Below are 14,844 nucleotides of genomic sequence, written 5' to 3' on the forward strand. Positions count from 1 at the left end.
CCTGGCAAAAGAGCTGGATGTGCATCCACAGGACGGAAGAGGATGTATGTGTAGGCCTGGGAAATGTAGGCTGGAGCTTTAATTGCCAGAGAGAGGCATTTGTACTATTTTCTCAGCCGTTGGAACCATGCCGGAGCTGGAGTGGAATTGCTTGATTCTTACCTGGCCCTTCCTCTGGTTTCATTATGGAATATGTGCACTGTTGCTCCCACCCTTGGGACCTTTCCTTCTCTGCCCACTGCCACTTTGGTCCTATGTTCAGTGCTCAATGTCCTGTCGCTGCAGTCAGATGAGGGTCTGATAAGCTCACTCAATCTTAGGCAAAAAATGCATTTCCAGATGGTATCTCCTTAGGCACTTGCATTTGACAAGTACAGTGGAAAGCGCACCAAACAGAATCTGGCAGAGGCCTGGTTCTAATCCTGGCTCTGACTCTTCCCAGCTGTGTGACCTTGGGCAAGTCACTTTTTCTTTTCTGAGCCTCAGTTTCCTCATCTGAAAAATGACAGTCTGGTTGGGGTGATTGATAATGACCCTTCCAGCTGCAGTGTTCTTTGACTAATTTGCCAAGTATCAAATCTAAGAATTACTTCATGCAAGGGGAATGCTGTTGTTGCACATTAGGTGTTAAGCATGAGGCTCATAGGGGAAGTGATGGAGAGGCTACATGTAGGTGTTCTGGCCGAGTCCAGCTTGGATTCATCATAGCCCAGGCTATGATGTGAATGAAGAAGCCTCCAGAATATTCCATCTCCCAGCCATTCAAGTCATTCCCAACTACTCAAGTCTTCCCTGTTGAAGCCCCAGACACTGTGGAGCAGAGAGAAGCCAAATTGTGCAATGTCTGAATTCCTGACCCTCAGAATTTGTGAGCCTGACAAGATTGCTGTTTCAAGCCACCAAGGCTGAGGTGGTTTGTTACATAGCAGTAGATGACCGGAAATGGGCGGGGTGTGTGTGTGTGTGCGTGTGTGTGTGTGTGTGTGTGTGTTTTGAGGGTACTGTGAGGATGAAGGGTCGCCCTATGCTGATGAAAGCTCAGTGGGTGTTCTTCTCTGTCACTGACATTGGAAGCTACCTCTGGTCTTGGGTATTACTCCAGGTAGCATGGTGTTCTTGGGACAGGAGACTCAGGGCCTGCACTGTCCTGGGATGTGAAAGTTTATAAACAAGGAAGTTCTGCGGTCTTTTTCCGGGCTGTCTCAGGCACTGGTCAGCTGGGGGGGCGGGGTTCATCTGTACTTGTCAGTACCCCCAGTATGTGGGGGAGAGGTTGCCCACACTGGTGGAGGTCCTCTAGATGCAACTTGCACATGCTTTCGTTTCAGCCCCATGTAAGCTCCATTGGACACTCTAAGAAGGGTTGTTTGCCCCACTTAACTGATGAAGGAAAAGCTCGGGTGCCATGCCTAAGACTATACATGGGGAATGGCAGAGTGGGGCTTTGAACCAAAGGGCAGAGCTCTGAATCTAACACCTTCTCCTCTAGGACTGTCTTGAGGAGCCCTGTGGGTGACTTAGGGATGGAAACTCTGGGAAGGGGCCTCCGTTTCCTTTTGCTAAACAGTCTCATGTCTTGAAGTAAGTTCTGTCTTGGCTGTGATTCTGTTTCCGCTTCCTTCTTCCCATCACCCTCTCCACTCTCACTCTTCTTTTCCCCTCCTGGGATTCTTGGCAGAAGGACGAGAGGAGGAATCCACTGCCAAGTCCTTTATTAAGGAAGGCTTGATGGTGATGCGGGGCTTCCTTTACCAACCTTGCAGAGGCTGGGGGTACGGAGGGCGAAGGAGGTTAGGCTGCTTCCAAGCTGGGGCTTGGTGGTGAGGAGGGGAGTGTCCCTCTCCATCTCAGCCCCTACCCAGCTATGAAACGTGGGTGGTGAGGTTCCCAGAAGAATATGTCAGGGAGCCTTCTGGCTGGGAGGGAGGAAACGGCCTATTCCCTAGTGGGACTTCCTCTCTCACAGTGTGCGTGTTGGGGGAGGGGGGTGTGGAGGTTAGGGGTGGAGGGACAAGGAAATAACATTGTCTGAGCGATTGTCCCAGGCTACGTCACATTATCAGCTCATTTAAATCATTTTCCAGATAAAGCTTGGAGAGGTTCGTTGACTTGCCCAAGGCCACACAGCTTGTGAGCCTCAGAGCCGGTAAGGACGCCTGGAGGGTCTTGCCCCTGGCTCTCGCCCTTGACTCCTGGAAGTGTCGCCGGACCTGGTGGAAGGCTGTCGGCCCTCACCTCGGGGCTGTCCGGAGGGGGCTCCCAGCAGGGGGCGCCCCGAGTCCCGTCCCGGGGCGGCCGGGAGCGCCTCCAGCCGGCGCCTGGGACCGGGCAGGCCGCTCCGCCCCCTCGGCTCCTCAGCGGCTCCGCGGGCGGGCGGCCGGAGAGCAGAGACGAGCGCCGCGCACCCGGTCGCGCCTGCCGTGCTCGCCGTGCCCGCCCAGCGCAGCCTCCCGCCGTGAGTAGCGCCCGTGTGCGGGCTCGACGGGCGGGACGGGGCGCGCGGGGCTGAGGCTGGCGGGGACAGATTGGTCCCGGGATCTGTCTCGGGTTCCCCAAGCCCGCCGCCCCGGTCCCTGACGCCACCCCCCCGGGTATGGCCGGCCTTGCCCTTGGGCGCTGTGGCCGGCACTGGACCTGCCCGCTGCGCCCCAGGGGGCCGCGCTCCGAAGCCTGGCACTTTGACCCGAAGGACCGGGTGGGGGCAGCGGGCCGAGGCCTGGCACCCAGGCGAGAGATAGAGACAGACTTTCATCAACATAGGGCGACTTAATGGAGAGAGCACTACAGATTCCCGGGAGGAGAGGGGCCAGTCTTCTCAGCAACGGCCACTCGCACACCTCCTCTCCCCATTTGCACAAGGACTCGTTTCAAGAAGGCTGCTCCGTACATAGTCAGCTTGCTTGTGGCAGAATGAAGCTGTGGTCCCCATCGTCAGGGGCCCAGGCCGAGGCCAGAGCTACGGTGGGCATGGGGGTAGTCAGTGGGTCTGGGGTAGAAGGGCATAGGAAGGAAGGCATTGTCAGTTGTTGACCCTGATTCTGGACCAGGCATTGTGGATGCCTCATGGCATGTGTGGGTCTGGCTAGCCCTCACTGTGACTTTGCCATGTGGAAATTAGTATTCTCACTTTGGGAAGGAGGAAAGAGGTGAACACTGAGGACATGAAGGTAGTGATACGTTAGGAGTACACCCTGGAAGAGAGGAAGTCATAGCTGGTTGCCTCAGAAGCAGGTGGGAAGAAGGTCCCTGGGGGCATGTGGAGAGAACACAGCCCCTGACACCTTGTTCTCTAGAATCCAGCCGAGGGCAGCTGGGGGCTGCTGCTATGGTTTCTGACTCTGATTCCCAGCTGTGTCCATGTAAGGTATTTCTGGGAGAGTCCTGGTGACTAAGGGGAGCTGGTGCCTTGGCCTCTTCACAAATACTTTCAGAGTCCTGTTCTTCCCCAAACCGCCCATCTCCTAAGATGTGTTTGTAACACCTAAAGTGGCCCCACTGATAATTCAGCTGCTTTGGGAGAGGCTTGGGCAGAGGGTGCAGCGGTGTGGATGAGGGTGGGTGGGTGCTGGTCTGGAGCAAGTTTCCAGCTGGCAGGAATGAGACCTGAACTGTCCTGACCACCTCCCTCAGGTTTGGCTCCTTATTAGACATGAGAGTGAACAAGCAGGCTGCACATGGACTGGACCTTCACTAGAAAAATGGGGTTTTCTCTTGTCAATTTAGGCAAATGGCTGATGTCTGAGCCCAAGTTTCTTAATCAGGGGTTGGAGTTCGTCAAAGCCTTGAATGCCTGGAGGGGGTCTGTGATGCTGGAGTCCCTTTCCTTATTTATTTTTTTTTTTCAGATTTTAAAAAAATGTTTTATTTATTTTTGAGACAGAGAGAGACAGAGCATGAGCAGGGGAGGGTCAGAGAGAGAATGAGACACAGAATCGGAAGCAGGCTCCAGGCTCTGAGCCATCAGCACAGAGCCCGATGCAGGGCTCGAACTCACGAACTGTGAGATCATGACCTGAGCCAAGACCTCAACCGACTGAGCCACCCAGGCGCCCCTAGGGTCCCTTTCCTTCTGTGGATGGCCTCCTCAGAGCCCGGGTGATGATTCCTAGTGTGGGAAGAGGTAGAAGAGGACCATCATGCCTGCTCCCTTGCAGTGGTCCCATTTCACTGACTTATATTGGGTGAGGTGGTGTGATGGTCTCTGAATGTTCAGCAGCATGAGCAGGGTTGAGGGTGCTGTCATCGACACCCAGGACAGAACAGCTGGAGCGGACTAGCTGTGTGACTCAATAAGTCCCTTCCCCTGTCTGGTCCTTAGTTTCCTTCTTTTGTAAAACAAGTGGGTTAGGCCAGACACCAGTGGTTTTCAACCACCCCGCCCCCGCCCCCCGACCGCCATGAATTCTTACACAGAGCCCTAACTTACAATATAAAGTAGAACTGCTGTGCCTCCCCTTCCTCATGCCGGTGGCTCCTGAAGCAGAGTTTAAAAATCCCCTAAATGATCTTTGAGGTCCCTTTTTCTGAGGTTCTAGGAAATCTGTGTTAACCCTCAGAAGTGTTGCTTATTATTAGGGTTGGGGGCAGGAGTATGAATTCTAGCGATTCCATTAAGAGAAATGTGGGCATTAAGATGGGCTTCATCCTTGGAATGTCTAGAGCTGATGGCCTGTGCCTCTGACCAAAAGCTGTAGCCGTGTCCCTCCCCTCTGCTGTGTGCTTTCATCTTTTCAGGGCCCGAAAGGTTCCTGTGCCCTGGGGCCTTTTCTAGGTCCTAACTGGTGATTATAATTCCACCTCAGAGTTTCTCCCCTTTACTTCATGTTCCTACATTGAGAAAATTGATAAAATACAAGTTCATCTTGGGGAGAGATATCAGGAAGAGGCTTTAAGTTGTTATTGGTTATTTTAACTTGAAGCATCTGAGCAGTGGCTTTGAGAATGGAGACTGGGCCACTACATTTAAATCAACCAACATTTATGGAGCACCTGCTGTCTACCAGCTGCTACAAGGGGACAGAGGTGAGAATGTCACCACCACTGCCCTCATGGGGCTCCAAGACAGTAGGCAGGAGGGAAGGAATTCACATTTGTTGGAACCATCTAGACACTACTTAAAACATTTTATGTATGATATCTCATTTTGTCTGAAAGTAGATATTAGTCTCATATTTTATTATGTAAAATTTTGATTGTATACAAAGTAAGTGTACATACCACATAGCCATGTAGCCACTGCCCAGATCAAGAAACAGCATTGCCTGTACCCTGAAACCCCCATTGAGTCCTAGACATCACTTCCCACCCAGGGGTAACCACTATTCTGACTTTTAGCACCACAGGTGAATTTTGCCTAAATGGAATCACACAGTATGTAATCTTTTCTGTCTGGCTTCTTTCATTCAACATTATTAGGCTTGTGAGTTTCATCTATGTTGTTGCAGGTAGCCGTAGTTTATTTATTCTCATTGTTGTGTAATAATTCTATTGCATGGGTATAACTCCATTTACATATCTATTCCTCTATTGATGGCCATTTGGTTTCCAATTTTTAGTTATTACTAATAATGCTGCCGTGAACATTCTGACATGGGACATTTTGGAAGGCGTCTACATGCATTTCCCTTACAGATGTCCATAGAAACTGCCCGACAGATTTCCAAAGTGGTTGTCCCAGAGTGCGCTTCTCCTGGCAGTGTTTGAGAGTTCTGATTTCTCCACATAGTCACCAACAGTAGGCATTTTCCAGATTCATTTTCCATGTAAGTAATTTGAAGCTTAGAAAAGTTGTCCTGTGCTCAATGTGTGCAGAGGTTGTGGAGCTGGGGTTTAAACCCGGGTGTGACTATGGAATCTGTGAATTCTCCTTCTGGGTTAGACATAGACAGTTATGAGCCAAAATATGAAAGCTCTAACCCTAAAAATGTATGATGAGACGTCTCTGGGAACTGAAAGGGAGAAGGGGGTTTTAATTTGTTTTCATGAGTAAAAGGGTCATGGAGCCTCAGAGTTGGTAGCATTTGAGCTAGGTCTTGTGGGAAGAGAGCAGTTTTCCTAGGGAGGTTCTCCAGGTGGGCCTTTCATGGAAAGGGGCCAGGTTGAGCTGAGGCATGGCAAGGGTGGAAGTTTTGGGGGAATGGGAAAGGTCTACTTTAGCTATACTATAGGTATGTGGGGGGAGGGAGATAAGGTCAAAAAGGTTAGTTGGAGCCAAACTGGTGGTCCTAGTTTGTCCTTAGGGGGGCTCCCTTGCCCCTGAGCCCCTGGCTACCCCTGGAGCCCAAGGCAGGGGCTCATGATTTTGTTGGGGAGCTGGGATTGCTTCGAACCCCTCTCAGCTCCTGATAGCAAATGGAGCTGGCCTATTGCCAAATGGATCTTAGCTGTTCCAGGGGCTGCTCTCAGTGTATCTGTCAACAGAACTTCTTGGAGTTTTCTGCTTTTCTTTAGGTGTGTGAATTGAGTAACCCCACCCCTCAGGACCTACCTGATCCAAAGGAGATGGTAGATAGCAGTCCTACCACGCTCTGGGCTAGTGTCAGGAAATTTGCCAGGATGGGGGTTGGGGGAGTGAATGAAGGGGTCTAGCTTCTGATATGGGTCAAACTGAACTTTCCAGAAGGATCCCAAAACCTTTGCCTTAGAAGGGAGTTGAAATGGTTTTCTCCATTGCTGTGGGAAGCAGAAACACAGATGATGGCCTGGGATGAGCCAGATAATAACAGTAATAATAACCTTTCGAATTTGCCTAGGAGTTTATGCCCTTGTCACAATGGATGCCCACAGGGCTGTGTGAAGTAGGTGATATGGATGTTATCACCCCCTTTTACAGATGAGGGGACTGAGGCCCAAAGATGGTGCCAACCTGTGTGGGTTACACAGCTAATACATACCCAGGCTAGTCTACAACTGGGGCTCCTGGGAGCCTGCCCTTTTTTGTATTCCATGCTTGCTGGGCTCAGGCCAAGCACAAGGTGAAGACCGAAGAGGGAGGAGGATGCCCGATGGACCATGTGCACTGACAGGGCAGGAGGTCGGCAGGTGACCAGGAGAGTCAGGCTGGGGAGCCAGGCCAGCTCTGCCTGGGGGTCTTCAGGGATGTGTGCTCCATGGAAGGGAGGGAGGCAAGCCGCATCTCAGTAATAGAGCTGTGGTTTGCAGGGGGCAGCATTGGAGGAAAGAGGGTGAAATGTATACATTTTCTGAGAGTTGGAACAGCTCCAGCCACTTGGCACTGATGAGACTCACCCTTATGTAATGGTGCCTCCACCCAGCTTGGTGAAAACAGTCTTTTGGGGCTCATGGGGCCCTGGGCGTGGTTGGTATCTGATTGGCAGGCAGAAGAAAAGCTGCCAACTCTAGCCAAAATGAGCTCTGAGAGGCCTTTGCTAATGACTCTCGAAAGACACATCCACAGGCAGCTGGTTTTATCTTTGTCATTTGCACGCTGTCCTGGGCCCTGCCCTTGGGGTGCTGTCCAGGATGGCATATGGAACTCCAAGAATGGGTGGGGCTTCTTGGGGCAGGGGGATCCCAGGGTAGGATGCATACAGTCTCTTCTGGTGTAGTGGTGAATATTCCCCATGGCTCAGAGTTGTCTTCTGGCTCTTACTGAGGTGATCTGGGCGGGCAGTTGGCTCCATTTTATAGATGAGGAATCTGAGGCTCCTCTGACAAGAGATGAGGTCACAGAGCTAGTTGTGGGCAGAATTGGAACTAGAACCTCTAGCTCCTGACTCCTGGTGCCTATTGTGATTTGTCACACCACTCCCGTCCATCTTTCCCTTGGGGTGATGAGTGAGAGAGTTTATAAATCAGTTCAGACTCGCAGTTGGGTGGCACAGCCCCTGAGGGAACTGAGGTGATGATAATCCCTTACCTTTTTACAGCATTTTATAGTTTACAAAATAATTTCATGATTTGCATTTTTAAAATAGTATTAACCCATCTCACAGATGAGGAAACTGAGTCTCTGGCAGTTTACATGACTTACCCAGGCAATTGGGACTTGAATCCAGAACTTCCGACTCAAAGATGAGGGCTCTCTCTCCTGTCTTATGGTTGCTTCTTTTCTTAGTAGACCTGGATTTCCTGAGTACAAATTGCCGAAGCTGGCCATGGTGCTGTTTCTCTGAACTTGTTCAGAGCAGATCTGAAGAAGTGAGGAGAGCTCTTTTTCTATCTCCTTAACAAATTTGAATTGGTATACATCAAATAAGAACCGTATAGGGGCACCTGGGTGGCTCAGTCCATTAAGCGTCTGACTTCGGCTCAGGTCATGATCTCATGGTCCATGAGCTGGAGCCCTGCGTCAGCCTCTGTGCCAACAGCTCAGAGCCTGGAGCCTGCTTCTCCCTCTTGCCCCTCCCTCACTTGTGCTCTATCTCTCTCTCAAAAATAAATATTAAAAAAAAAAAAAGAACCGTATATCGTCAGTCATTGGTGAGAAAAGGCTTGCTTGAGCAGGGCCATTCTTAAGGAACCAGTGCTGTGGATTATTAAGTTATTGGCTCCTTGCAAGCTGATTACTTTTAGGCCCAGACTCTGAGGCTTCCACCAGTGTTCATGGCTGTCCTGACCTCCCGTTTCCTCCTGTTTCAGGGCTGTATGCTCCAGGCCTCAATGAAGAGCCCAAACATGGAGACGTTCAAGCAGCAGAAGGTGGAGGACTTTTATGACATCGGAGAGGAGCTGGGGAGGTAAGAGGCTGGGAGAGGTGGAGGGGGTGCCTTTCCTGGTACACTTGTCACTTGATCTTGTAGGCATGGGCTTGTCACAGGACTCGTGGGAAACCTTAAAAACAATCCTGAGGCATTCACCTTCGTGTGCGGCTCTGAAAACAGTCATCTCTGTGGAAATAAAGATTTGCTGGCATAAGGGACTAGAATTCTTGAGCTCTAGGTTTTCAGTATAGCCTGGCTGACAGTTATGGTGAGTCTAAATGATTCTCGTTTCATCTGTTACTTTTCTCACAAAGCCATTCCCAGGTTCTGGACTGAGACCTGGTCTGTTGGTTTTCTTCTCTGAGTCCCACTTAGGATTCTCCATGGCTCTCAGGATTTTGTTTCATAAGCTCAGTGCCTGAATGGGAAGTGAAGTAATCCTCCTGAAAATGGATTCACGTTGAGTAACAGGGTACGCGAGCCTCGTCATGAAGGTTCCTAGGATCTGAGTTATTGGGTGCATTTTTAGGTTTGCTAAATCTAGAATGCAGCCAGGGATAAGTCCTGATATCTGAAAGTAGTTACTCTTCAGAAAGGAATGAAGATTTCCCAAGCTCTCTTCTTGCCTTCCATTTCCAGAATCTGCTAATATTTAAATAGTTTTTTAGTGATTACAGATCACCAGCCCTAGGACTGGATTCTCACTGCAATGCAAGAGATGGGAATTCATTTCATTCTCATTTTGCAAGTGAGGAAACTGGCCCAAAGAGTTTAAGCAAGTTGCCTGAAATTGGTCAGCCAGCGAGTGACGTGGCCAAGGTCTGGCACACCCTTTCCAACGAGCATGGCACTTACACACTCACATATGCTTACCGGTACACCAAGCCTCACCCCTTCACACACCCAGCAGAGTAAAAACTTGGGGGTTTAGGGCCTTTGCTGTATCCACGATGCAACACAGGAGGCCTTTCCCCTTTATAGAGCTCTTGGGTCAGGCCTAATTCTCTTACTTTCTTTTATGTTTAAACACAAAATTGAAAGAGTTTCAAAGCCAGAGGAGCCTTACTCCAAGAAGAAGGTGCAGTTACTTCAAGTCCAGGGAGTGCTTGTCCTGACTGACTAGCTGGCTGGGTGGGGGAGCAAAGACTGCAGAGACCCTGGAGGGGAATGAGTCCTCAGCCTTCTGCCTGAGCCAGCTGCCACTGGCAATCCAGGGGTGAAGGGGTGGGAAGAAGACAGAGGGCCAGAGGCTGGAGTGTGGTCAGTTGGAGTCTGCCTCTGAATGGGAAGCCAGGTGCTTCTCCTGACCTTGGTGATACAAGGGAGAAAGTGGCAAGCTCAGCAGCAGACCCTGGCAGGCCTTGCCCGTGGCATTTGATTTGGTAGCCTCACCTTGGCCACATCCTACGGGGGTCTGTGCCAAGTGCTCTGGGTACAGATATGAGCAAGACATGGACAGTTTCAGTCCTGGACGTTCAGCCTGGCCATAGGGGCAGCCGTGCACATGCCAAGGCCAGAGTTGGATGGGACCTTGTTGGGGCGGGGGCTCTGAGGAAGAAAGTAGAAGCAGTTTCCTGGGGGAATTCATCTATTCTTCCTTCTTAGTCCCGTCTCTCCCCAGTTTGTACATCAGGGCTATTAGAACTGTAGGAGGCCTGGGGCACCTGGGTGGCTCAGTCGGTTAGGTGTCTGACTTTGGCTCAGGTCATGATCTCACAGTTCATGGGTTCGAGCCCTGCATCGGGCTCTGTGCTGACAGCTCGGAGCCTGGAGTCTGCTTCAGATTCTGTGTCTCCCTCTCTCTCTGCCCCTCCCCCACTCACGCTCTGTCTCTCTCTCAAAAATAAATAAACATTAAAAAAATTTTTATTAAGAACTGGAAGAGGCCTCTTCTCTGGTCCTTCACGTATAGCAGGGTGGAGGGCCTGTACCTCACAGCCTGGGAGCCTTGGATGACTCCCCCTCATTTCAAAAGTGTTGACTGGACATAGGGTAGGTAAGAGGCTGAAGAGGCCTGAGGCCTTTGGAATGGCTTGAAATCCTAGGATTTGTGGTCTAGAGGCCAGATGAGCTAGAAGGCTTATAGAGATCCTTTCTTCCAGGCTCTTCATCTGAAAACTGAGGAAACTGAGACTCAGAGAGGGGAAGATCTTGCCAGGGGCCATAAACAGGCTGGACCTAGAGCTGCCAGCAGATGAGTGCTGAGATTCAGAAGGGGCAGTCCTCTTTTTCTCTCCTCCCCTCCTTTTCTTCACTTATCATGCTTCTGAGGAGGTTCCTTGTGCCAGGCACTGTCCAAGGTAGTGGCAAACCAGCAGATGCATTCCTGTCCTTTTGCAGCTTATGATCCACTGGTGGACAAAGGCTCTAAACCAGTGAACAGGGGAACCAAGAGCATAATTCATTATGGCATGTGTTAAGGGCTGTGCAGGGAGAGAACAGGATGCACTGAGACAGAATAGGGGACACAGTTGAGACCAAGTGGTCAGGGAATGCTGCTCTGAGGAAGTGACTGTCCATTTGAGAACTGAGGGCTAAAGGTGCGGGCAAAGGCAACAATGGACACAGGCCCAGACACAGGCCTATGGACACAGGCCCAGAGCTGCTGAAACTTGAGCTGTAGGTGAGCAGTGCTAGATGAGGTTAGAGACATAGGTGTTAGACACATGGCCAGTGAGCTTTGTGTCAACACAGAGTGGTGGAAAGGTTTGGCACATATTGAGATTTGGGTCCCCTTCCTAGTTGTGCAACCTTAGGACAGCTTACTCAACCTCTCTGGGGCCTCTGTTTTCTTACCCATAAGATAGAAATAATAACAGTACCTAGTCCATGGTCGTGGGAATCAAGTGAAATGCCAAGTCTATAGTACCCTCATGGAACCAGGCACAGGGTAAGTGCTCGATGAACAAGAGCTTCTGGCCTTTGAAGTATATTTGGGACACCAAGGCCCTGCCTCCCACCTCTGGAGCGCCCCCAAGAGGGAGGTGTGGGACTCTGCGGGAAGAACAGAGTTGTTGGGTCATGCTTATTTTGGGGAGAGGTGCATGTAAACCTGCTTCCTCTGCTGTCAGTGAGCACCCTAGGCTAAACTCAGGGATGTCTTACTGATTTAGCTCCTCATTCAGTCCTTCCTGTGCAAAAATGAAAACAAGCAACACCATTTTTCATTTTTACCCATACTGATAGATGAAGCTCACACACCTAATGTTGGGTAAAGAAAGCCAGGTGCAAATGAGTCCGTACTGTATAATTCCATTTGGGTAAAGCTCAAAATGGGCAAAATGAATCAATGGTGCTGGAAGTCAGAATAGTGGTTATTCCGAAAGAACTAGTGACTGGAAGGCGGCATGAGGGAGGTCCCATGGGGTGGGTATTGTTCTGTTTCTTGATCTGGGCACTTACTTCACAGATACATCCTTTATGAAAAGCCATACCTCTTTATGTGCATTTTTTTTCTGTAGGCCTGTTATATCTTAACTAAAACCGTGCATTAACAAACAAGGAATCTTTCGCTCTGTTCCTTGGCCTAGTCTGGTCCCTAAAGCTCATGTTTTTGATTCATTTGGATGTCTTTATGTCCTTATCCTACAAGTAAGAAAGCATCTGGGAGTAAAGCTGCTAAATCCACCTTTGGATTGGGACAGTGTGCCCTGACTGGAGGGTCCTCAGCTGCTTGACCATGTGATTCTTAACTGATTTCAGGCTGAGTGCAGATACTTAGCTGTGCCATTTTGGTACCAGCCTGCTGGGGATGCTGGAGATTGTCTGCTGCTTCTGAGAGTGGCTGGAGAAATGCTGCAACCTACAGATTCTGGCTTCTCCCAGCCTTGGTAGCCAGGGTAGGGTAGAGCAGGGGAATATTAGAGCAGGATTTATAAAGAAAAAACCCATCCAATTCCTCCTTTTTAGACAAGGCTAGGTCCAGAGAGGGGAAGTGACTTGTCCGAGGTCACTCGGGGAACGATTCATAGACCAAGATGGGGACCAGTGGTCTGACTACTCTTAGTCTGGGGCTCTGGCTACCACACCATAAGGACCCACAACGTATGAACTCATTTTTGCTCTCATTTGAATGCTTCTCAGGGAGTGGAGGAGAATATATAGTAGGGCGGTCTTTTCTGTTTGACCTTGAGAGTAGAGCAACAGTGTCAGAGTCAGGAGGTTGAGCATTGGGGAAGGAGTGATGTTCCCCAGGGGGAGGGCACTGATAGATACTCCCTCCCCCTGGAGAGTATGCCCAAGAGTACAAGGTATTTTAGTGAAAGCAGCATGTAATGATCAGTGCTTTCTTCTCTCTTGTGCTTATATTACTTTCCTTTACTTAGATTATTACATTGACATAAAATCATAAAATGTTATGCTGAACTGGATTTCAACAAGAAGTTAGTCCAAATCTCCATTTTATAGATAAGGAAAGTGAGGCCGAGCTCACCGAGGAGGTGAGCTGATTTGTCCAAGGTCCTAGAGTAAGCAATATGGAAGGTGGAACTTAAAGAAGCTTTTATATTATTTTATTTTAAAAAATATTTTAAATTTATTTATTTATGTATTTAACACAAGGCAGGAGGGACAAAGGGAGAGAGAATCTCAAGCAGCCTCCATGCCCCTGTCGAGGGGCTTAATCTCACCACTATGAGATCATGACCTTAGCCAAAATCAAGAGTCGGATGCCTAACCAACTGAGCCACCTAGGCACTCCAGAAGCTTTCAAAATACACTGTGCTAGTTTAAACAAACATACAGGTGTGCCTGGGTGGCTCAGTTGGTTCAGTGTCCGACTTTGGCTCAGGTCGTGATCTCATAGTTTGTGAGCTCAAGCCCCATGTCGGGCTCTGCACTAAGAGCATGGAGCCTGGAGCCTGCTTTGAATTCTTTATCTCACTCTTTCTCTGTCCCTGCTTGTGCTCTCTCTCCAAACAAACAAACAAACAAACAAATAAACAAAAAAATGTTTATCGATATGTACATTCAATTTTCATCCGTAGCCCCAGCTCTGTCAAGGAGCCTACCTCACCATTACCCCATACATGCCCTCACCCCACCCCCCTCTTCCCTGGTGAAGACAACAGCCATAAGCCTTGTTACTACTCACAGAAGGCTCACGTATGAAAGGCTGAAAGGTAACCTGCCAGGCACGTAACCTGCAGAATCCCCTTTTGTAGGGACAGGAGCCTTGGGCCAGGGAAGGAGCCACTGTTCTGGACCTCACCCTTCCTAAACAGAGCTGAGGAATTTGCTGCGACATCCATATTGACAGGGCTGCCTGCCAGACCTGAGTCACCCGATGGGGTTCTCAGTGGTTAAGATCACACATGTAGCTTAGCCAGGGCAGCCTCTTTTGGGAGAGAAACAAAACCTACAGGAATGTGTAGAGCTCAGATTTACTCAGGCTGGGTTCTATAGCCCAGTCTAACCACAAAGCACTATAGGAAACAACAATAATAAGTGTTTGGATTTACCTGTTTCAGTCTTTGGGGAAGGGTTTCCAAGGTGAACTTTGAAGCGAAGAGGCTTTTGGTATTTCTTTTTAAATTAAAAACTTCTTTTTTTATTATAGAAGTTATGCATGGCAAATGTCATAAAGTTCTGAAGAGTTCAAGTAAAAGGTCAACTCCCTCTACCCTCCTTCCTTGTCTCATGCCCACAGCTAGACTTTGATGATAATTTTCTTCTGTTGCCTTTTAGAACTTTTCTAAGCAAAGCAAATGTGTACAGGGGCCCAGATGGGATCATATGACCATAACTACAACTTGCTTTATTCACTTAATGAAATACATTGACTATCTCTAAAAATCTTTTAATTTATTTTTTAATTTTAGAGAGAGAGAGAGAGAGCACAAGTGGAAGAAAGGGACAGAGGAGAGAGAGAGAGAGAGAGAGAGAGAGAGAGAGAGAGAGAGAGAGAGAGAATCCCAAGCAAGCACCATGCTCAGTGCAGAGCCGGATGCAGGGGGCTTGATCCCACGACTCTGGGATCATGACCTAAGCCAACAACAAGAGTCAGAGGCTTAACTGACTGAGACACCCAGGTGCCCCTGAATATCTTTCACAGCAGTATATAGAGATCTTGGAGACTTATTTTGGATGAAAGTTTTTTTTTTTTTTAAATAAAAAACTAGAGAAGACAAGCCAATAAGAAATTAGTAGCCTTAACTCAGCCAACTATTTTTATTTCTGACTT

General features: G+C 49.2%; 1 protein-coding gene across 5 annotated transcripts in view; it reads left to right on the forward strand.

Annotated features, from left to right (window-relative positions):
- Positions 1-2,033: 2,033 nt before the first annotated feature.
- The window catches only part of DAPK2 (death associated protein kinase 2), a 120,851-nt gene continuing 108,040 nt past the window's right edge, over positions 2,034-14,844 (forward strand). Inside the window, exons 1-2 of one of the 5 annotated variants that reach the window (XM_058737449.1) lie at positions 2,034-2,146; positions 8,602-8,699. In XM_058737449.1, the coding sequence (XP_058593432.1) occupies positions 8,608-8,699 (92 nt within the window). In that variant the 5' untranslated portion in view covers positions 2,034-2,146; positions 8,602-8,607. Of the gene's footprint in view, positions 2,147-2,172; positions 2,456-2,525; positions 2,962-5,624; positions 5,763-8,601; positions 8,700-14,844 lie in introns of those variants that run through there. The other 4 variants (XM_058737448.1, XM_058737447.1, XM_058737451.1 and 1 more) reach the window with 4 other exon arrangements.

Source organism: Neofelis nebulosa, chromosome 7, assembly GCF_028018385.1.
Source record: "Neofelis nebulosa isolate mNeoNeb1 chromosome 7, mNeoNeb1.pri, whole genome shotgun sequence".
NCBI classification, from domain to species: Eukaryota; Metazoa; Chordata; class Mammalia; order Carnivora; family Felidae; genus Neofelis; species Neofelis nebulosa.